Source organism: Convolutriloba macropyga, chromosome 9 (assembly GCF_964194025.1).
Source record: "Convolutriloba macropyga chromosome 9, txConMacr16.3, whole genome shotgun sequence".
In the NCBI taxonomy this organism is placed as follows: Eukaryota; Metazoa; Xenacoelomorpha; order Acoela; family Convolutidae; genus Convolutriloba; species Convolutriloba macropyga.
In genome coordinates this window covers 47,027,440-47,051,397 of record NC_134476.1, presented here as the reverse complement: position 1 = coordinate 47,051,397, position 23,958 = coordinate 47,027,440, and the positions used below count along the sequence as shown (strand labels likewise).

The 23,958-nt window shown below is 37.3% G+C and overlaps 2 protein-coding genes across 2 annotated transcripts in view; both read right to left on the bottom strand.

Moving 5' to 3' along the window:
• The window catches only part of LOC142345813 (T-complex protein 1 subunit gamma-like), a 345,715-nt gene that overhangs the window by 240,860 nt on the left and 80,897 nt on the right, over window positions 1-23,958 (bottom strand). The window lies entirely within an intron of this gene.
• LOC142346244 (uncharacterized) lies at window positions 15,836-22,224 on the bottom strand. The gene is made up of 3 exons (XM_075398759.1): window positions 22,020-22,224; window positions 18,165-20,270; window positions 15,836-16,329 (listed from the first exon to the last, which is right to left on the bottom strand). Exons 1-3 carry the CDS (start codon window positions 22,222-22,224, stop codon window positions 15,836-15,838), a joined length of 2,805 nt encoding a protein of 934 aa, XP_075254874.1.

Sequence of the window (23,958 nt, the reverse complement as noted above, 5' to 3'; positions counted from 1 at the left end):
GGAATGACAACAATGACCACAAAAAGGTATGAAACGTGCATTTCAAAGAGCAGAAATATACGAGAATAAGTCTTTTTTGGAGCGATACAAATCAGAAAAACGTAACCCATGAAGGACAACGTTAAACACCAAAACATGGGACCTACGATACAAAAGCGGGAATCAAAAATTGAGGAAAATAACTAATTTTAATGGCTGGATATGCGAAAATCTTCCACACCTTTTTTTCTATGTACACACTTTTGTTCAACGGACAAACTTTCGATCGACAACTTGGTAGTTTTCTTATGCAATTGTACAATTCTCTAAATTTGATTTTCAATTTGTTGACTAGAATCGGTGAAGGGTAGTAGTATAATTATTAACATATTACGAAACGCAGGGCTATCAAACGAAAAATCAAACGTGTGGGGTAGAAAAGGCAAGGGAAAAGCCAAGGTTCACATTGTGAACCAAACAGCTAACAAACCACAAAAACCAACTAGCTGTAACTCTTCAGTTAACGAAGTTACTCCCGGACCCAAATATTCAATCAGAAGACCAATTAATATCAAAACTTAACGGATAAAATTTTCCAAAAGCAACAGTATTTGTAGATTATGGTATTTAAAGTCAGGAAGCAGTCCAATGTAACTCCAGTACAAACTATTCGGACCATGAAAGGCAGCAAAGAACCAAACCAACTAATGATCATACAGGCAGTCAATAACATGCTAGAGAAAATTGAAAAAAAAACATAAGTAAAATTGTGAATTTAAAGTAAAAACACGCTAGGTTTTGGGTCAACTAAGTCAGTTCGCAGGAAGCAACAAGAACAGAAATGACCACCAGCAGACAAGCATGTAGATGTCACCGCTGTTTGAGTTTTTAATTTTTACTAAAATTATTCAAGTGTTGTATTTCTGATCAGCATTTAGTTGGTTTGTCTCATCGATGGTCTTTATTTGTCTTCATTGTTCTCAACCGTCGAACTAAGTTCCTTCAAACTTAGCAAGAACTAGAAAAAGGCATAGCGAGCAACCAAAATTGATAAAATTTACCAAAATGAGCCGGAAAATGTAGGAAAAATGGGTAGCTTATCAGCTGTTACTCGTGAAATAACAAAAAATACACCCTTTCAGTCCCAGACCCAGAGAACTCATCGTCAAACTTGCAATATCAAAAATACTGCAAATAAAACTCACAAACTTCAATAATGTATTTCAAACTGTGGCTGTTAGAAAAGTCAGGAAACACGTCAGCCCAAAGCTCTTAGTATGCTCATCACACCTAAGAAGGCAACGAAACCCAAACAACTGATAGTCATACGAGCAGTCAAAACGTTCTGCAGCAAAAGACATAATAACAAAAGAACCAATAAAATCATGAAATTGCAAAGGTCAAAATATAAGCTAGCCGTAAATCGTAAATCAACTGTGTTGCACCTCAGAAAGCAACAAGACCGGAAACACCACCAGCATATTGGCATAATCAGCATGCTGAAACAAATACTTCGTCACATGGAAACAATAATACATAGCCAAAAACGGGAAACGGCTTGTAAAAAAGATCAATAAAAACGTACTTATAAAGGTACAAAAAATCGAGGCTAAAAGGGTAGTGAAACGCAATTTACCACAAACGTAAGTGGTAAAGGACGAACGAGGAGAACGCACAGAATTGTGAACAAAAAACGGAAACAATTTGTATTTCATTTTTTTTGGAGGGCATTGCAGAAGATTCTTCGATTGCAGAAGGAAACCTTCGATTGCAGAAGAACTAAAGCAGGAAACCTTCAAGTGCTTGAAAATAAGGGCTATCACTTAACAAAATGTTGGCTATTGTTCTGTGATGTTACTGACAATACCCTCTCACTGATTTTCTTCCTCTTTAGTCCCACCCCACTTTTAGTGAGGAAGGAGCTATATGCTAAGCTGTTTTTCGTTCATTTCCTTTCCTCTGATTGATATATATTTATTGTAGAGGGATTTTAGTGATATCACTGGAAAGTTTTTCAAACAAAAAGTTAAGAATTAAAATGACTTGAAATGTTTTAAGTGAGGTTTAAATTTTTTTAAGAACGTTTCGCATTTTGGGGGTTTCATTCACTTTTTTCTTTCTTTGCACTCGTACATTTTAGAAAATTTGTTAAATTGTTGCCAAATTTACCTGATATTTTTTATAGTTTTGCTCTTTCTCTAATGTTGTTGAACTGTGTTTCGTTAGTTTCGTTCAAGTTTTAATAGTTTAAGTAACTAGCTTTTGTATAGTTGGTCAAATGTTTTTGTTTAAGCTTCATACGACCAGTAACCAACTATGTTCGAATAATGTTGAAGTGTCTGTAATTTTTTTCTTTGCAAGTTTTCATAATCTTTTTGTGCACATGCGTCTTTATCAAAATAACTGCTAAAATTTTTTGGCTCTCGTTTTGGAAGATGCACGAAGGTTCCAATTGAATTACGTTGACAAAAATACATCTATAAAGATGTCATAGGTGGTTTCAATCCTGATTTTTTAGTTTTTTATTTAATTCGATTTTATGAATAGCAGGTATTGCAAGGATCTCTAATGCGGCGTTTTTGAAACTTACTGTCTTTAGTACATTTCAAAAGTTCTCACTATTTCAACACCAATTTTCAAAAACTCTACTTTTGTTTTTGCCTTTTGTTTTTTTTGTTGTGATGTTAGTTAGTCTGGACAATGAAAGTTTTTCTCGGCTCTCTAACGAGGTGTGATTTGACGCTTTTCGATGGTTCTATTTGATTTATAAAAGTGTTAACAATTGCAACAATTTGATTTTAAGAATGTAGTTTTTAAATTTTTTTTTGGTCCTGTCACAGTCTGATTGTGTGAAAATAAGTGTGATTAATCATAAGTCCCAACTTGAGAATTTGTGAAGCATTCAAAGTTGATGGAAAACGGCTTTATAACCAGCGATAAGCTATCCGCTGAGATATTTTACGAGAGCTTTGTTTGGCTTTTTTGTTAGAATTTTAAACAAAAGAGTTTTAGCTGGCTAACAAAGATTTTGTTGCAATTTTTCCTGCTGCTTCAAATCACAAGTTGATGAACCTGGTGGTGTAACGTGATTGTGTTTGGGCTTTCGACTGAGATTGATCTGATTCACGTTTCAGGTGCGGATTCAATGGTCAGATTTAAATTAGGGACAGAGGAGATCTTCATATTGGGGACATAGAGGGTTGAGCGGGTTGGTTCTGGAAATCTTCTTGCAGGTGCAGAATTCAGGTTTTATCCAGGTTACATCCTTTATAGTCCGACCAGCTGCTTGCGCATGCGACCACACTTAGCGTTTACATTCTCAGAAGCCAAATTTTGCAACTACAGTTCCTCAAACATCTAACTCTTAAGGATCTCCGACTTTATAAAATAAGGAAGAAAGGCATCGAATACCTTAGAGCCAGGGCGGCACTCAGTACAGGCCATCCAGATTCCTCTGAGTGCGTATGTCAGCACTCTAATACAATTCAAGATTGCACGGGGAAGCACTAACAATGGTTCTGCCTGATAACTCAGAAGTTAAAACTTGTCCATATGTCCTGATCTTCATTTAGAGTTTCCGCATGACACCCAAAAGTTACCGAATATTACAAATGGGAAACAGCGTTAATTTTGAGCGTATCGTATCACTTATCCATATCAAGCTATATCGGATAATTTACACTATTGATATAAGCTGATGAACTACATATGTTTGCCACCGTAAACAAACGACACAGAATTCAATCGTCAAATGGACGATCGAAGTGTTAAGACGTTGTCGGCTAATCAATAAAGCTGAAACAAAAGACAGAAAATTTGAAAATTTTAAAATGAGTCTTTCTCCAGGGTCACTTTTTTCTTCACGACAATTACATATAAATGATTTGAGGATCTTGATATCAGTTTGGTGTATCTGTCAGTGTATTCGAGTGTATGTGTTTGTGTGTGTGTGTATGTTTGTGTGAGTGTGTGTGTGTGTGTGTGTGTGTGCGCGCTTGTCTGTGTGTGGGAGGGTTTTTTTAACCCACATGTAATAGAGGAAGAAACTCTTTGTAGCTTGGCTTTTTTTGCTCTGTCATTTTTATCTCCTAAAGCATTTGGGAGGAGGACACTAGTAGTAGCAATAAAATCCAAAATAGTAAAAATTTTCTAATTGATTTCTTATTTCGGTTTTACTGAGAACTGAGGTTTTTATTATACATAGGAAAAATTTAAAATTAGGAGCGTAAAGTGAAAACTCTCGTTTTTAATTTAAAAAGATTTTAAAAGCCGGTTTTGAAAAGTAATGGTTCCACAAAGAAATCAGAAAACTTCCTCTTTTGGCTCTTTTGAATTATGCATTTATCGGTTTTCTGAAATGGTATGGTTGTCTTCATTCATTTCAAAATTGAGATGCATTTGCAGGAGGTCTACTAAGCGAAGAAATTGATGAGGCTCTATAATTAAAAACAGATGTGGAAAAAAATTTAATTTCTCTCTATGGTGCAATTTTTGTAGGTCAAAACATTAGATCTGACAATTCTTATAAGTTTTCCCCCAAATGTCTGTGCCGTGTTCGCGTTTTTTATTAAATTTTAATTCCCACAGACGAAACAGTTCGTTCTTTTTATAATGCGACTTAGTTCTCAATAGCTATCGTTTACAATTTACAGCTACTGAACTTCATTATTTGGTTAAAGCTATAATTTTCAACGAACGTTTTGTGGACTTTCGAGCTTGGCACCGACTTTCTCTGTCTTGCTAAAAACAATCATTGCCATGAAATGAAAGGCGTTAAAAGTAGTAGTTTTTTTTTTTAATAATGATCGTTATTCATAGGTTACAGTGAGCGGCTAAAAGTCTTGATGACTCTCGATAACGTTTTCAAGATCAGTCGGAATAATTCTTAGTTTCCATTGGTATTGGTTGCTTTAATACTTTAGATCGATGGAAAATATTAATAAACAAAGATGCGTTTTTAAAAGATTCATTGTTTCAACTGCGTGAAAATGCCAAGAGCGCAACTAAATGTTAAAATTGTTATTAAGAGTCTTCTATTTGAAAAACTATTTTTTATTTGTGGGCGCTGTCTTCTGATCGGCTCACGTGACGTTTGTTAGCAATGAGAAGTCAACTTGTAACACTAGCTCTATTCATAATGGAATAGTAAAAAGAGAAAAAAGTGAGTACTTCTAAGGGGTGAAATTTTTCAATTTGCTGTTACGGCTGAATGAGAAAACCGTGAGCAAGTTTTCGATTTTCTAGATCTTCATATTTTCAATATCTTCAAAAAGTAATACTGATGTTGTGTTTATGCGGTGTAGGGGCCGGTCTGTAATGTGTGAACGAAAATGTCTGGGTTTGAACCAAACCGTGATTTGGCTTTTAAGTGAGCAGCCTGCCGCTGTCGAGCTCCATAATACTCTTATTGTCTTAATACCAACTACTAATACCAACAATTAAATTTTGTTTTATTTCAAATTTATCGGACATTATTATGTCGACATTATCCGCGAAAATCAATTTCACTTTTCTTTAAGTATGCTGTCAGCAGTGCTGTTTTGAGTGTTTGTTCTGAAAACGAATGTTTGTTCCATCATGTGTAGATAAATTGCTGATAGTGCTGAAATGACATGCAAATTAATACTATGTTTACCCTGTTTTGGTGCTTATTGAGCAAAAGTGACCGTGAAGTACTGTTAGTGTCGGTGCTATCGTTTCATATTGGATAACCTTGAAAACGACAATTCCTTTCCAAAAATGTGAATGAATATACCCGACCAAAATATGACTGAGGTAACTACAGGGATGTTTCTTGTTCCCAAAATTATTCGAATTCGGATCTTCTTCGGTGAACTTTATTTTTTGCTTCAGTTAAAACTAAATGCTTGTTATTACATCAATAATGGTGTGTGTGATAAAGATAATAACGATAAAGATTAAGGGGTAAATAAAAGTAGCATTATAAATGTATCTATTTTAAGGGGTCGATCAGGAGAGGGAAATATTCCATATTCACATTATGGCTACTTCTGTTAATGATAACAAATTGATTTTAAGAGCCAATTATCAAATTATATAATCAGAATGCAAACATCATGTCCTATATTTACTATACTTACTGTCGATATTGAATAAACTTACTAAAAAACAACTTCTTTATAGCAGTACAAGATTAGGAAGATGTGTACATATAAATAACTGATTTTTTAAATTGTTCCCAAATTTTCGAAAAAATGGTAGAACTTTATGCTAGCCCCACTTTTTTGTTCAGACAAGTTTTGATTTTTTTTGAGGGCACCCCAGGCTAGCAGATGTGGCATCAATTTGAACCTCTCTGCGTCTTGAAATTCACTACAACGAGAAATTTTAGGAAGTTGTTTTTTGGAAACTAATTTTCACCATTATCTAGCCATGTTCTCCGGCAAAATTATCCTATTTCACTTATTCATTTTGAGCTAAGACTTTGTTCAAATTCAATCATTTATGAATAGTAGAGGTTTTTTCGAGGGTATCCTTAAAAAGCAAGTATCTTATCGTTTTTTAATGTTCTCCATATAGTACAAAAATACTTAAGTTTTTTGAAAAAAACTGCGCCAAATTTTCAGCGATTTTAGACATTTTAAATGAATTTTAGTCCCCACTTGTTAATCTAGCGTTTCATTCAATGTTCTATTCGTTTTAAGTCTTTGTTTAAATTTTAATAAACCGGCAGAAAATCATTTGAGATGTTTCTATTCAATTTTTTCATATCGAACTTCAGTCAACTTATCGAAAAATAAGATAAGTTTTGGCAATAGAAGGCAATTTTTCCGTAGGCAATATTCACTGATAATCAATCCACGATGACTCATTCTGAATTCTGCACCTTTGAATTACACAGAGTGAAAAAAAATCGGATCCATTTTTCAACTTTAATAACCTTTTATGCCACCAGTGAAGTTTTTTTCATCATAACCCTGCTATTATTTAAAGACAAAAAAGATTCAATGAGGCTTGTTAGGAGGAGACCACGCACTTGGTCAGGCATTTTTGATTTCCATTCTGAAATAGCTTTATTTATTTTTGGATGCAATCTTTTCTAAAAGAGCTCTTCATAACTTTTTGATTTTGAGTCATTTGGAAGGCATACTTGAGTGCACACATCAAGCAGCAGAACGGTTGATCTCTGTGAAGTAGCAAAATTAACAAAAATCAAAAAACTTCTGGCGTAAACGGCCCTTTACTGAGATGAAAGAGACCAGATTTTCACGAGTCTATTTATTTGCTGCGCTTTGACTGCTGCCTTTGGTTTTATCCCCTCTTCTTATGATTCCAACATTGTTTAGTTTCAATCATGTCTGAGCAGTAATGCTCTGTGAATAACTTTTTGTTAATTTTTCAGTCTTTTTTTCAGCTTGAGTGATATTTGTTAAAGAGAACTGTTTGAAATGAAAAGCATTTTTCCTGGCATTCAGATTGATTCATTTTTGAGGAGATTGATTTGTACTCTGAGTGCTAAAACCAAAACTATAGCAGGAAACTGTAATTATTCGGCTGCATCGAAGAACTTTTTATAATAACATCAGTTCTATTGGCTGTCTAAATTTTCTTACTAGTTCAGTGTTGTCACTCAGAAAAAGATTTCTCAAAATTTGTGGAAGAAAGCTGTGCTCATTATTGTTTGAATTGTTTATTTTTTACTGCTAAGTTCTCAAAAATTAGAAATTTTTTTAATGCTTTTTGTTTTTGTTCTTTTTAAATATATCCAAAATGCTTGTTTTGGAAATAGTGATTCTCCCCTGTTATGAAAAGCAAATTTAAATTTGTTTATAGATGCACGCTTTTCAGCTCTGTATAGTTTTGTTTGTTCAAACTAATCTATCTTTGGCGAACGTGCGTCATTAGGGTTCTTAGTTCAATATGTGAATTACTTTGAATCATAAGTTTCAAATAGTTTAAGTTTTGTTTCTAAATTGTGTAATCCTATTTGCTTCATACTACAAAACACGCTGATTTAAATACGTAGCAACGCAACAAAATGCTTAGCAAAACAATTGACAATTTCGTCTTTTTCTTGAATTGTATTCCAGGACTTGTACTGTTGTTTGAGAATTTTTCAAACCGATATATTCGTTTTATTTGCTTTGTTGCTTGTTTATATAATTCTCTAAATTCATTTTGAAGTCTACGTGCTACTTAATTCCTTTGTTTTGCCGAAAACCGTTAAATTGGGTGTTGCAAAAATGAACTCGAGAAAATTTGCGACAATTTTGTCCAGTTGATAATGTAAGCCGCGTAATCTTTATAATTATGACAATCATTAAAAGAATTTTTCCAGTTTCCAGTATTTTGCATTTCCAAAACAAAGTGTCAGGGCTACCATAAAATCAGAATTCCACTGAATACAAGTGACGTGGAGCTGTTGTTTCCGTAACAGTTTTTGGGTTCGTTTTTGGTTATCTATGTGAAACATGAAAAATTTTTTATGTTATCAAAACAGTTATAGTTTCTACAGCCACAAATGTCAATGCTTTTCAAAAAATCGTTTTTCCTCAAAAAATAGGAGTAGTAAAAAAAGAGGTAACTTGGAATCGGAAGCCATCAGGTTGACTGCTAAATTGTTAGACATAAACAACCATCGCCGGAAGAATTGCTCTCGAACGACTAATGGGAGCTCAAATCTTTTGCAGCCTGTATCAGTTATGGGAAGTAACAAAAACGATAAAGGGGCTTCCAATAATCTCATTAACTTCTTATATACCACTATAATCACTAAGAAAATAAAGTAAGATTACTGCAACTGCGGCGCAATTTTTAACTATTATCAGTGATCTTCCTCCACTTGAGGTCAGCTGCTGACACTTGTAAAGAGACCAAAAATTAGATAATCAAAAACCTTTAGGAAAAAAATTACCCTCGATTTGTTTTCATTATTGACAATTTTGAGTTGTTGATCAGTGTTTTTCTGTAATTCACCAAAAAAAGATTTCTAAGAGCATGGTTAGTTACAAGTTTTAGGAAAAATTTCTTTGATATTTATCAAAATTAGGTGCAACAAAGTGTTTTGTTTTCAAAGTTTACTCAAGTTTTTGTTTCCTATCAAAATTCAAATTTTTTCCCTGTATCTCCTTCAAATTTCACAAAAATAACTTTAACTTTTTTGTAACAAATAGACAAAAAAGTTTTGGCTAAAAAAGTTTCCGAAATATCGTTTTCGATGTATCGGTACATGATCTGTTTTCAAAAGTGAATTTAGGAACATTCTCTGCCACGGATAACAAGCGAGCCTTCTTGTTCTATTCATTTTTTTGCAGTTTGTCAGATTATCGTTAAGGAAAACAATTTGAACTAAAAAAAGCAGTCTTTCGGGAATTGAGGTTAATTTATTTGAAGAGATTCGTACCCGGAGTCCTTAAACCAAAACTACAGCTTGAAACAGTTACTTTTTCAGGTACTTCAATGAGTTTTTTTAATTTAATTTCAGTTTTATACGCTACCTGGACTTTTTTTAATTATTCCCACTTGTCACACAGAAAAACATTTCTAAAGATTTCAAGAAAACTGAGTTCAATATTGTTTGAATCGCTTATTAATTATTGATACCTTCTCAAAAATAGCCTGATATGCTTTTTAATGCTTCATTTTTTAAAATTCTTTTTGAATATATCAAAAATAGAATGTTTTTGAGTTGGTGAGGGCTCCTCTGCTTCAAAAAACCAAATTAATTTTGTTAACAGATGCCCGCTCCTCAGCTCGGTATAGTTTTTTAGTCAAACTATTTTATCAATGGTGTGGGTGCGTCATTAGGGTTGTTAGCTCAATATGTCTAACAAATTGATTCTTGATTGTTTTGAAATCAATCACTAGTTTTAAATGCCTTAATCAACTTTTCTTTCTAAATTCTGTAACACTATTTGATTTTTAGTCAACAAAACACGCCTAAATATATACTTAGCAAAGTAAAAAAAGGTATATCAAAAAAATGGATTTTCCTGTTTTTTTTAAATTGTATTCTGGAAGTTGTACTCCTGCTTAAATGAGTTTTTCACACCGATAGGTTTTTTCACTTGCCTTAGTGGCGTGTTTATGCAACTACCTATATTCAATTTTTAGTCTAAGTGTTTTTTAATTCCTCCGTTTTTCCGAAAACGATTTATATGGATGTTGCGAGAATGAACTGGAGAAAAATTAAAACAATTTGGTCCAGTTGATATCGTAGGCCGCGTAATCTAATTACTTATGACAATCAACAAAAAAATTATTCCAGTTTGCAATATTTTGCATTTCCGAAACAAAGTGTTACGGCTACGATAAAGTTGTAATGAGAATGGTTTCACTGAATACACGTGACCTGGAACCGCTGTTTCTTGATAAAACTTGAAAACCTTTTTGTGTTATCAAGGTCTTTAAAATATCAACAGCCACAAATGTTTTCAAGACAACGTTCCTGCTGAGAAAATTGAGAGTATGGGAAAGAGTTAACATGGAAGCGAAAGTCATCGGTTTGACTGTTGAATTGTTCAACATAAACAGCCAACACCGGTTGCTCTTGAACTGCCCAATGGGAGCTCAAATCAATTGCATCCTGCTTTAGTTGTGGGAAGTATCCAAAATCAATAAAGGGGCTCCAAATAGGCTATAATCACTAAAAAAAATTATAGTGAAAGTCTGCAACATCAGCGCACTTTTTATTCGACTTTTATCAGTGATTAGTATCTTTACCAAAACAAATAAAAAATTGAAAACGACAAAAATAACTGGTCTGCATTTTTTCCAACTTCAAATTTCTTAATCCCATTGGTTTCAGAAGTGGCTATATTAGGCAGCAAATCCACCCAAAAACAGCTCTATAACTTAGCGATAAATTCTTAAGTCCTCGTTACAAGTATTTTTTCTCACACCTCAGAAGTTTCCTGGTTTTAAAAAAAATAGTAACAGTTGCAACAAGGATGCCATGTGAAGTGTTTGAAGGGCAACAAAAGACTGACTAGAACACCAAGTTTTGCATAAATAGGAAAAAAGTTTTGTTTGAAAAATGAGATCATTTCAACTGCTTCAGCTTGTTATCGATGTGATAATTCTTAAGTATATTTTGCCGCCTAAAGGTTGCAAACTTGAATTCTTCGACAAGTTTGAATCAAAATCATCGAAAACAAGCTAAATTAAGGTGCACGTGGCGAAGCAAAAGAAATGATTGAATAAAGAAATTGAAACAAGGATCGTATTTTTGAAACAGCGAAACCCAAGGATTTGAAGAAGAAAGACGATAACGGCCACTCCCTTCGACCGGGACTAGATGGCCATCGTCATTTGACGCTCCGAAAACAAACACAATGAATCGTCAACCCTTCAGGTCTTTACCCCAGATGAGTATGGAATTGGGTGGATACGCACTCCCCAGCACCCAGTACCACAAAGTGATGCAGAATTAAGGATAACAATGACAAATCGAATGAAATTGAAAATGGGCAAATGTGAACAAAAGCTGCCCTCAAAAGAACATCAGAGGGGATAGGACGAAGAGACAGTCAATCTTAGCAGAATTTGTCAACGTTCAGATACGACTAATTCAATCTTAACTTTGAGCAATGTTCAAATTTAAAACATTTATCTTCTTGAGGCCTTAGAAAGTTACCCCCCCTGAAGACGCCTAATTATTATTTACCAACAGGGTTTGCGTAACTATAACTTAAGATCTTTATTTTACATTTTTTGGAAAAAAACAGGTTTCAGCGAAGCAATTAAAATTATCAGCATTTTTAAACTGTTATAATACAAAGTTCTGGTCCGGCGAATTATGTTACAAAGTTTACATCATCCGAGCAGCCAGCCCGACCCCAGCAGTGCCCGACACGAGCCAGCACGACCCCAGTAGTGCCCGCCACGAGCCATTACGGCCCAGCAGTGCCCGCCACGAGCCAGTACGGCCCAGCAGTGCCCGCCACGAGCCAGTACGACCCAGCAGTGCCCGCCACAATCCAGCACGACCCCAGTAGTGCCCACTAGGAGCCAGCACGACCCCAGTAGTGCCCGCCACGAGCCAGCACGACCCCAGTAGAGCCCATCACGAGCCAGTACGGCCCAGCAGTGCCAACCACGAGCCAGTACGACCCAGCAGTGCCCGCCACGAGCCAGCACGACCCCAGTAGTGCCCGCTACGAGCCAGCACGACGCACCATTGTTATCTAAACAGAGGGTCCTGTCAATGCGAGACCTTTAACACACGTTAGAAGTGACATCTAGGATGAGGACACGTTGGCACCCAACCACTTTCTGATCGGTAGAGCGTTTCCCAATGTCCCAGCGTGTGTCTTCAAAGAGACTCCCACAATCCAGACAAATACGTGGACCCAAGTGCGACAACGACTCGAAGCAATCTGGAAAAAACTTCTGAAAGAGTGCATTCCAACCCTGAACACCAGGAAGAAGTGGACAAAACCTGATGCCAAATTTGAAGTAAATGACGTAGTTTGGGTTTTCGAAGAATGGACCCCAAGAGGAATATGGCCACTGGGACGCTTGACAAGGACGTTCACCGGCCCCGATGAAACTGCTAAGTCATGTGAAGTAAAAACTGCTTTAGGCTTCTTAACCCGACCAGCTGTTAAACTTGCACATATTTTCCCAAAAACACCCCCGGCAGGTTAGGTAGGCCTGGAGAATGATATCGATGTGATAATTCTTACGTATATTTTGCCGCCTAAATATTGTAAACTTAATTTCTTCGGCAAGTTTGAATCATAATAATCGAAAACAAGCTAAACAAAGGTGCACGTGGCGAAACAAAAACGTGATTGAATAAAGAAATTGACACAAGGATCCTATTTTGGAACAACAAAACCCAAGGAATTGAAGAAGAAAGACGATAACGGCAACTCCCCCGACCGGGACTAGATGGCCATCGTCACAGCTTTTGCGAGCGTGTCGCGTTGTAATATTATATCTTCCTCAAAGTACATTAGATAATCCGAACAACTCCAGAAAAATTCAATGAGTGACAAATGCGAATTCCAAATGTTGCCACTTCTTCGTGAACTTAAATTCAATAGAAGACCAGATCTCCGGAATGCCTTTTTGGTGCTCTAAGGAGATTTAGAGAACATCCAATTGCGGTGGTTTCTGACATCAAAATCATTTCATTGAAACTTCCGCAAAAACAATCGTTTTGCACTTTGTTTTTGGTTGAGAAAAAAATTTTTACGCCAATATCAATTCACAAGATATTTGATCTGAACTGCTCAGAACTTTGTATAAACTATGTCTTAAAACAAGCAACCTTGTCAAATTCCCGGACGGTTTCAAAGCTGTGCGAAGCTTTTCTACACAGATGAATGCATCCAATCTCACGCAAAAGAAGACAGCAGAGCCAAAAAAGTAAGTGAAACAGAAATTGGCCACTGGTGGATTTCGTCAGACAACATTAGAGTCAGTAACACTCAGACATTTTTGAATTTTTTTTCTGCACAAATAATCCTACCGAGGGAAGGTAAACCTCAGCAATTATATTTCATGTTTTTGTTGACGTGTCAGCGGAAGCAGTCGCAGCTGTTACGTACTTGAAAATAGTAGGTGCCAAACAGGAGCAAATCAGACTTTCTCTCTTCGAAAATGCAAAATCACAAAAACAAATCAGCGTACTTGAAGTAAAATTGGAGGCCGCAGTTATTGGAGCGGGACTAGGAGCAACTTTTGTCAAAGCATCTTCCTTCAAAATCGATATCAGAACTCAGGACGGAAAGTCAGATTGTTTTTGACTGTATGGCTTCATTAAAAAAGGTTTTCAGAGCACCTCGAACTTTAGAATATGTCGCCTCAACTGAAGCAACACCTGGAAACACATTGCTACAAAAGTGAGCCAAGCAGACCATGGTACTCTTGGCCTCGACCCAAACAAAAATCCTGAGAAGGTTTTATATGTAAAAAAATATTTCCTATACATGCAGTGCCGTGAATGACAGCCACCTAAGAGATTTTTTGACAAACCGTCTGCAAAATTTGAACCCGTAGAGAAATTGACTGGCGCAATAACACGTTTTTCAACCTTGTCGAACATACTCTTTTCTTCAGTAACGGTTGTACTTCTTTTCACCCCGATTCATTTAACCCCGCATATTTTAACCCCGTATCTTTTAACCTCTCTATCATTTCATCCTGCCAATTAGCGGTCTACATTAAAGCCATGTTTTGTCATAATTAAGTTGATAACTTAATCCCATGTTCGGTTTTGAGTTGCATATCAAGTCCCACGGGCTGCTGAGGCATGGCCATGGCCCGAGAGGCATGGCCAAATGATTAATTTGCTAATTTAATAGTCCTTATTTTACAAAAGATTAAAATCGGGATGAAATGATAGAGGGGTTAAATGATAAAGGGGTTAAATGACAGAGGGGTGAATAAATCGGGGTTAAAAGATAGGGGGTTAAATAAATAGGGGTGAAAAAGCGGGACACCTTCAGTAACAACGTTTAATCTGGTTTATCGATTAAAACCTAACAGATCAAAAACCAATAATATGCGGCAGACGTTATCGATTTGCGCTAGAGCTCATCTGATTAAAATGTCGCAAAATTAATCTACCCTAGCCGTCAAAGCACTGAGACGCGGCTATAATCTTGGCGTCATAAGCAAACTACGGTCTCTGAACCCATAACATTGAACGAGAATATCTGGAAACTAAGGTTTTCAATAACCCTACCCGCTCAGGACAAATTTTCAAGGCTCTTTCTCGGGCATGCAAATACTGTTTTCATTAACCAGTGACCGATTACATGCTTTCTCTGCGGCAGAGATTTGATGCTCAGTACATTCAATCGGTTTTGGCTCCAATCCCCGCCAGTTGATTTCGGAGACAAACGGACGCAGTAGCCACGACCTAGGCATCGACTTATGAAAAGAGTGCTTTGTGCTTTGAGCGTTTGCTGATAGTAACAAGACCTATTTAATTGTATTCAAACAGGAAATTAGTTCTCTGAAGTTGATTAGAAATAGTGAAAGTTCTTTTCGGGGAACCCAGGTGCAGATACAGACTTATGAAAAGACAATGCTCGATCCAAATGTACTATGAAAATACCATAATCGAATCATTTGAGCTATTGAAAAGTTTTTGCTGGACATTAAACAATTTGAATCTGGACTTTAGCTCGACTCAGATTTTCCGCAAAAGACTTTAGCTGGACCCAAAATTTTACAAAAGACTTTAGCTCGACCCAATATTTGGAATGGACTTAAGCTCGACACAATGTTTGCAAACAAATTCGAGTTAAAGTCTTTTCATGGATCCATCATTGGTCTTTTTTTGCCATCTTGCTTTTTTTGCCATCAAAATTGTCCGTCATTTTTTACTATTCAGAAGAACCACTAATCCCTCAAAAAACCGCATTATTTTTAGAAAAGATATTTAAGTGTATTGGTCCTAGTCCCATTAGCCATGACAAATTTTCGGCGTTATCCAGTTTGTTTTCCCCTCCAAAATTATGAACTAACGCCAAAAATTTGTTATGGCTAATGCGACTAGGACCAATACACTTAAATACACTTAAAAATAAAGCGGGTTTTTGAGGGATTAGTGGATGTAATGAAACATATATTCTAGACTTTTGGTTGCTCATATTTGGTTGCGACTTCTTGTCAGATGTTTTTGGGAAAGAGTAACTCTCAGGTTTTTGGCGGTAGTTTTAATCATCAGCAAATGTCATGCTTTTCTTGAGTTCCCAAGGTCATTGGGAACATGCTCCAAGAAGGAGGGCAGGGGTTGGAGATCATCTTGATTGTCGTTTGATCCGATATCCTTGAAACTATACAATTGGAATGAAAATACTGTAAGGGCAATAACATCAAAGGGGGTGGATGTAGCTCATGTTGCCTAAGACCGAAGCGAAAAATTTGAATTAAAAAACTATGGGGAAAAAACCCGTGCGAGGCCGGCGACCGGACGCACGAAGGAGCCGTAAGCCGTTTTTACTTTGGCAACTCGTACTTCACCGTCTCGTCCAGGGGATGTTTCCACAACTCTTCCAAGGGGCCAGATTCCTCTCGGCGTCAAGTCCTTGAGTACCCACACAACATCTCCTAATTTCAGAGGAGGCTGGTTGTTGTCTGTCCATTTACGTCTCTTGAGTAATGTCGGCAGGTACTCCTTAATCAAACGCCGCCACACGTGGTTCATCAACTGCTGCACGTGCTTCCAGTTCTTAAAACTAGCTGGCTGTTGGTCTCCAAAGTTTCCGGGTGGCAAGGAACTGTAAGGGCGTTGAATGAGGAAATGGTTAGGAGTGAGTGGTTCTTCGTTTTCAGGCTGATCAGCAACGTTTGTCAAGGGTCTGGAATTCAGGATTGCTTCGACTTCTACCATTATTGTCTCAAAGATGTCGAAGGAGAGACGCTTAGATCCTAGAATGATTAAGAGTGTCCTTTTGGCGCTCTGAATCAATCGCTCCCACACGCCACCGAAATGAGGGCCGTATGGTGGGTTAAATTTCCATGTGGTTTTGACTGCAGCTAGGGCTTTATAAACCTTGTCTTTGTCTAAAGCCTTAACCGACTTCTTCAGCTCTTCGGAGGCGCCAACAAATGTTTTTCCGTTATCGCTGTACAATAAAATAGGTTGGCATCTTCGGCAGGTGAATCGTCGATATGCATTGAGGAAGGTGTCTGTATTTAAATCTGGACATGTTTCTAAATGGACTGCTCGCGTAACGAGGCATGTAAAAATAAGTCCATAATGTTTCCCGATTTTGCTTTGTTTGTCCTCAATATAAAACAGGCCAAAAAAGTCCAGTCCTGTGTTGGCAAACGGAAATTTGGTTTCTTCTGTGGGGAAGCGGAATGCAGGAAGTGGGGCCATTATTGGTTGTATATTTTGTGTGTCAAAACGGCGACACAGAAAACATCGGTATTTTATTGAAAGTAGTGTTTTTCGAAGTCCAATGACGTAGTAGCGTTGTTGTACGAAAGCTTTGACCGGTTCTGTTGCTTGATGAGCACAAATTCTGTGCGCATGTTCAAGGTATAGTCTAGCAATCTTTTCCTTTGCGTCCGAGATTATTGGACATTTTTCGATCTCCAATTCTGTTGGAGCAAATAAGAGACGGCCACTAGATCGTAGGAGTCCGTTTTGGTCAATTATTGGATTTAAGTTTCTCAATTTGCTCTTGGCGTCTAATTTTTGTGTTCTTTTTAATGCGTTGATTGTTGAGAAAAAGCATTGTTTTGAGACAGCTTCAGCAGAAAAAATTTTTGAGATAAACAAGCATCATCTTTTGTGTATTGGCTTTTGTCGGAACGATTCTTCTTAGCTCTGTAAATTAAATTGAAGACAGTTGCAAGGGTTAAAAGTAGCTTATTCCATGTTGAAAAGCGGTTTGGGTCTAGAACAGGTTTGATTGGTGTTTTTGTATTTCTGGTTACGGCACCTACGGTGGAAATCTTTTTCAAATCTTTCCAAGAACTTTCAGTGTTTTGCAAAAATTGTGGTGCTGTAAGCCATTTCGGGGGGATTTCTGACGGCTCAAGGCCACGCGTTCCATGGTCGGCTGGATTAAATTTAGTTGGGACACGATTCCACTCATCAGTTTTAGTTGTTCTCTTAATTTCTTCGAGTCGATTTGAGACGAAAACGTTTTGTTTCTTCGTTGAACTGATCCAATCTAAGACAACACGACTATCAGTCCACAAGTAGACTTTTTCCAATTCCAATGTCATTTCGGTTTCTATCAATGTGCGGAGGCGTGTACCTAAAACGGCTGCTTCGAGTTCTAATTTTGGCACACTAATTTGTTTTATTGGTGCAACTTTGCATTTTCCAAGCAGAAAAGATGTTTGAAAGATTTCGTCCTGTTTTTGGGTGCGAATGTAAGCAACTGCTGACAATGCGACGGTTGAGGCGTCAACAAAGACATGGAGCTGGTGATTATTTTCCTGATTCGTTGAGGAGTTCAACCATCTGGGGATTTCGATATCAGGCATTGCAAAGTAACTATCGAGCACTTTTTGTAGGTTGGAATGAAGTTCTACGGGAAGTGGTTCATCCCACTTCTTTCCTAGCTTCCAGACTTGTTGTAAAAGCATTTTGATTCTAATTGTGAGCGGGGACAAAATTCCTAGGGGATCGAAAATTGTTGATACTAAGCTGAACATTTTCCTTTGTGTATAGTCACTTGCAATTCGGGGAAAATGTTCTAATGTCTTCATTAGAAAACAGTCAGTTTTGGTATTCCATTTCTGACCGAGGACTCTATTGATCTCTTTCAGTTCATCTCGATCTTCTTGCTCAATGAACCTTAGGGCTTCATGTCTGTTTGACACAAATTTTGTCAAGCGAAAGCCACCTTTATGAAGGCTATCTTTAGTCTGGTTAATGGTGTCAATTGCTTCTTCTATAGACGGCAAAGAATGGATATAGTCGTCCATATAAAAATGATTCTTTATTGCATTAACTGCTTTTGGAAATTCAATTGCATTATCTTCTGCGCAACGGTTCAGAACGAAAATTGCACAAAATGGGGAGCAGGTTGCTCCAAAAATTAATCTGGTAAACTGGTATTGGTTAACCATCTCTTCATTCGGCCAGAGAAAGCGTAATGCAGATTGGTCCTCGTGCCTTATTGCTATCTGCATGAACATGCCTTCGATATCAGAGAGAATGGCAACTGGGTTTTCACGAAATCTCAGAAGAATTCCTACCAAGTTGTTCAGCAAATCTGGTCCTGTGATCAAATTGGAGTTCAAAAATTGTCCTCTAAACTTGGCCGCAGCATTTGCTACTCTGCGCACTTTTCCGGGCTTGTTTGGATTAACCACTGGGTGATAAGGCAAATACCAAATTTTCTTGGGTTCTGGCTGCTGCATTTCAACTGGCTTGACATAAAATTTTTGAAGATCTGTTGTGAGAGTTTGCTCATACAACTCTTTCAATTGGAGGTCATTACTGGGTCGCTTCTGAAGACTTTTCAGCTGGCTGAGAGCTGCAAAATAATTATTTTCAATTCTCAATGGTTTTTTCCAAGGCAGTCCAATTTCGTACCTTTCACCATTGTAGCTGATTGTTTTGTTCAATATATCAAGGGCTTCCTTGTCAACGGGATTTTTAGATTCAGGATCGGGTTGAGTTCCTTCAGCTTCAATTTTCCAGAATTGCTCAAGCAATTCATCAAGAGGCTGATCGTCGGAGCTTCTTCGTGATACGTGGTACACGTAGTGTTTCTGCTGGTGAGATCGTTGTTTGGGTTGCTTTTGCACTCTTTCATACTCTCCAGCTAGGGTCCATCCAAGCCTCGTCTTTACGCCGAAAGGCTGATTTTTAGTTGCCGGGATGACTTCAACTGGATGTCTGAAAGCAAAAGTGTTTATTCCCAAAAGGGCACCGATTTTGCCTTCAGCTACTTCTGGGAAGTGAATGTGACGGAGTTCTTTGAATGCATCGCAAAGTTGGTTGAGTTCAAATGTATTAGCTGGTGCTACATTTAAACAAGGAGTGCTATAAGTGGTTGTAATTTGAAACTTTTGATCCAAATTTTCGTAGGATGCAACTGTCACTTGTTCAGAAATTTTTGAAAGTGGCATATCATGCTCTGTGTTAAGATACTGAAGCGTAGTTGCTTCTTGATCTTCGCATGGAAGAGCAAGGAACTCTGTGATTTTGTCAAGTATGAAAGTAAATTGGCTTCCTGTATCGATCAGAGCGTACGTATCGAAAGCTTTTTTGCCGTTTAGAAAAGATACTGGGATAAGTTGAAGTTGTTCGAACCATTCTTTTGGTGTAGACTGTAGATGATTCACGCTAAAACTTTGGTTGGCATTGTTCAAATTAGCGCGCTGAAATTGATTCTGATTTTTGTTTGCAAAAGACTGTCCGTAGCGGCTCTTTTGTGATTTGGATGAGGCGCTTGTGTTGTTGTTACTTCCTGGTTCACATTGCTGTTTGACAAGCTGATTTGCTTGGTTGGTAACACTTGTACCTGTGGAATTGCTGGTGGCGAAAGCAGCTGGTGGACGCTTGATAATTTTAGCAGGGTCATGCAATGTTGTGTGGTGGTATCCGCTGCATGTTTGGCAGCGTTTTGTTGATGGGCAGTTTTGCTTCTTGTGTTTATTGCTCAAACAGTTCGTGCAAAGATTGCTCTTGCTTACAATGTCAAATCGCTGGTTTGGGCTGCATTGTTGGTAATCGGGACAGGTCGCTAGTATATGATTTCCTCGACATTTTTCGCAAGAACGCTTTGGTTGATTTGAGTTGTTTAGGGGTGGAATTGGTGGAGCGCTAGGTGGTTTCACATTACCGCTACTGCTTATTGCTGTTGACTGATTTAGGCTAGTCGGCTGTGCCGGAAAACCTAAATTTTGGGTACTTAAAATTCTTGAGTGATTAACGCTGTTGTTCAAATTTCCAGAGATACTAAAGTTGTTTCTATGAAGGTTATTTTGCTGGAAGTTTTCGCGGTTTATCTTATCGTACACATGTGCTTGAACTTCTAACCATTTCTGAAATTCAACTAAAGTAGCTGGTGTTTGGATTGATGTAACGGTGTGCTCTGTCCATTTGAGGAGGATGTTATGCGGGACTTTTTCTTTAGCTTTCTTCATAAGTGTTGAGCTCTGTAGGTCCGCTGTGTATCCCAGGTATTGGAAAGCTTGCACTAAACGTTTCAAGAACAAAGCAAAGGCCACGAAATTTTGCTGGTTATAGTCATTAGTTGATTTCCAGTTTTCCAATTGATTTATGAAGGCGTTCACCACTATTGTAGGATCACCAAAATATGACATTAGTTCGTTTAAAGCTGTGCTATAATAAGCAGGATCACACGAATAAGCTTGGATTACATCTTTTGCTTTGCCAGTAACTGCATTTTGCAAATAGGTGATACGATGTGTGTCGGTGATACTGGTGTTGTTATGTACGAGGCAAAAAAAGTTATTTATCCATTCGTGGTACTTCAATGGGTTGCCATTAAAGTTTTGAATTGTAAGAGGTGGTAACTTTATTGAGTGTTTACTTGTTGAATTCTGGCAATATGGAGCTGTGTTTGAGGTCCACGGTAAAGAATTGATTTCAAATGAAGGGTTTTTGAACCTTTCATTTGACATTGGATTCAATACGCTGGAAAATTGATGTGAATGTGGTAATTGTGGCTGGGGATTTTGCTCTACTGAAGGCAGTGCTTGTGGGGGAAACGTTGAGATTGAAGGAGCAATTGGAACACCTTCAGTTTTTGTTTTTGAACAGGTGGTTTGTTGAACACCGAATGGGTTGACAGGCTCAATGCCTACGGTATTGACTTGTGACTGTGGCTGGAATTGAGTGAAGTTTCCAGGTAAATTTTTATTCTTTGTGTTTTTCGATTCCTGTCTATTATGCAATGGTAAAGAAAATATGTTAGATGTTTGAAAATTGTTTGCGTTTTGGCAGAAATTTTCGGAGAACTGATTAAAGTTTGTCAATGTGTTACTCAGTTCAATTGGTTGTTTTGTCTGTTGCGGACCACAATCTAGATTCTGTGCTTTTTCTTGACTGTAATATTTGACAGAACAGGGATTCATCAAGAGGGGATTATGTGTTCCTTGGAATTGGGAACAACCCATGCTCTTTGGTTCAAACGTTTACGTCTGAAACCGTTCCTCGGCGATATCTCGAGAAAATTCAGATAACATATTTTTTGACTGTAATTGATTATTAAGGTTTTCCTGAGGAAAACGGTTTTGAAAGATATTTTGCGTGCTTACAAAACTGAGAGGCTGGATTGAATCATTGTCTGCTTTAAACTGCTGCTGGTTGACTGTAAAATTATCTACAGCAGATAACGTATCACTGAGAGCAAAACGATTGGGAGTTTTTGCGACGGTCGTCTCAGGTTTCGCAAAATTTTTATCCGTCTGTTTTACTTCTGTTTTGGAATCAAGTGTGTTATCGATGTTAATTGGTCTGAATAAACTTTTTGTACTCATTGCAATAGTAGGGGGATTCTTGTTGTTGCCATTTAAAAACTTTGACAACATTGGTTTGGTCTTGTGGCATTCAGACAAAAACAGGGATGGTTTCTCCGGTCTCGGTGGGAGAGGTGGTGTTTTGTTGGAGAATGATGAACGTTCTGGGTTGCTTGTTTCTGGAATCTCGTTCATTGATGGTGAGCATCTCCGTGAGGTTGGATATCTGGCAGTCGTATGAGTTGTTACACTGACATCATCGCGTATCCTAGTTGAAGATTGGCTGAGTAGTCCATCGTCATCTAAACTGTCAATTTCGTGTTCAAATTTCTCTAGCCGTGACAGATGGTTTGAATATCGTTCCATGATAGATGAAGTACTGCTGGAGTTCGGACTTTCTTTTAACACGGCATCAAGTGTTGTTTTCAGCTCCTCAACATTTGATTTTGCTTTATTGATGAGCAGGGTGAGTGATCTGAAACTCTTTCGCTGATCAATGGCAGATCGTAAGAGGTCCAGCTTGCTTTTCAAACTCAGCTCTGCAATTTTGAATTTGTTTAAGGCGTACTGACAACTTTGACTGTTCTTCTTTGTCATCTTGCTCTTGTTGGTCTTTTTCGTACTAACAGGTAAAAAACGGCTTCGAAACCGGAGCGAAGCAAATTTCGAAGTCGAAAAACAATAATTATGACACTGTGAGGCTAATCAGCCCCAGTTTTTGTTGTTAAAAATACGACGCAACTTTTCTGAAAAATAGAATCCTATTGTTTTTTTTGTGCTAAATCTAGCTAGTTTTATCTAAAAAAAAGAAAAATAAACGTGTGCGCGCTTGTTTCGTTTTTTCAATAAACACGACCAAAAAATTGCTAAAACTTGGGGAAATTTAGATTTTCTTATGAGTATATTAAGTGTATGGCTCTTGAATAGTTTTTTGTTACAATCTTTTACAAGTACAAAACGTTCTTTGAAAAAGGAACAAAAAAATGCTTAGAGGCTGCTACTGCTTAGTACCTGTGTTGAAAATGTTTAAAAGTTTTTTTTATTGCGGTGCGAATAGGCAACGTGAGCTACAGACAAGCAGACAAGACAACTCGACTTGTACTGGGGCTCGTTTGAAACTCTTTCCTCTTAAATTGAACTGCTTGCTTCTTGTTTTCTTTTCAAAACTTTTGAAATCTTTACTTTGAGAATTCCTTCCGCCCTTGTGACTGCTGACACTAAGTTTTGAAGATCATCTACTATGGTAACTACTCACACCGAAAATACTCTCTCCTTCTATCTGGTGACTACTGAGACCAAAAAGAGGGGTAAAGGGACTTCTTTCGGCAACTTCTGAGACCGCGGACAAAAAAGGAAGAGACGTTTGAGTTATCCTCAAGGAAGTATTTGTGTGAGCAAATTTAAAAGGGGAATATTTCGAGCTTTTGATTTTCTTGCTTTTGATCTAATGAGAAAAATGTTCTTAATATTTCCTCTTTTTTGTTTTTTTTTCTTGAAGTTGTTTCAGTGCATACTACCCCATTAACTAAGCGCGCGGCTAGTAGTATGCACAAATTGAAAGCAAAAATGTGATTGTCTGGTTTTCTTAAGAATAAAGTTTTGCAAAAGTGACAAAATTTATTTATCAGCTTGCTTTGAAATAAACTGAGGGGGTGCGATCAACAGGTTTTCTGGGACTAATAAATGTTTTAACCAAAACTTTCGGAAAACGTTTTTAATTTTTTTTGAGTGAAAGAAGCAATTTTGCCAATTTTATGTTGCCTCTTTTCTAAAAGTAAAATCGAAATAAAAATTTTGAAGCTTGTATTATAACAAACTGAGGGGGTTCAATGAAAAGGTTTTGTTAGATCTACTAATTGTATCTATCAAAACGTCAAGAAAAGTTTTTTTTTTTTAGTTTTTTGAGTCTAAGAAGCAAATTTGCCAATTTTATGTTGCCTCTTTATTGAAATGCAAAATGGATAAACTAAGTTTGAAACTTGTATTCTAGCAGACTGAGGGAGCCCAATCAATAGGTCTTCTTGGATCTACTAATTGTTTATATCATAACGTAAAGAAAACGTTTTTTGAATTTTTAAAGTCAAAGATGCAATTTTTGCC

What these genes read in the sequence shown, in the direction of transcription:
- LOC142346244 (XM_075398759.1), bottom strand. Translation starts at nt 22,224, where the DNA reads ATGGAACGATATTCAAACCATCTGTCACGGCTAGAGAAATTTGAACAC. An exon ending in AGAAACAAGCAACCCAGAAC is followed by an intron (nt 20,271 to 22,019) that starts GTTCATCATTCT and finishes CCCAAAATTTAG; the next exon opens with GTTTTCCGGCACAGCCGACT. An exon ending in AGAGATCAATAGAGTCCTCG is followed by an intron (nt 16,330 to 18,164) that starts GTCAGAAATGGA and finishes TAATCATTCTAG; the next exon opens with GATCTAAGCGTCTCTCCTTC.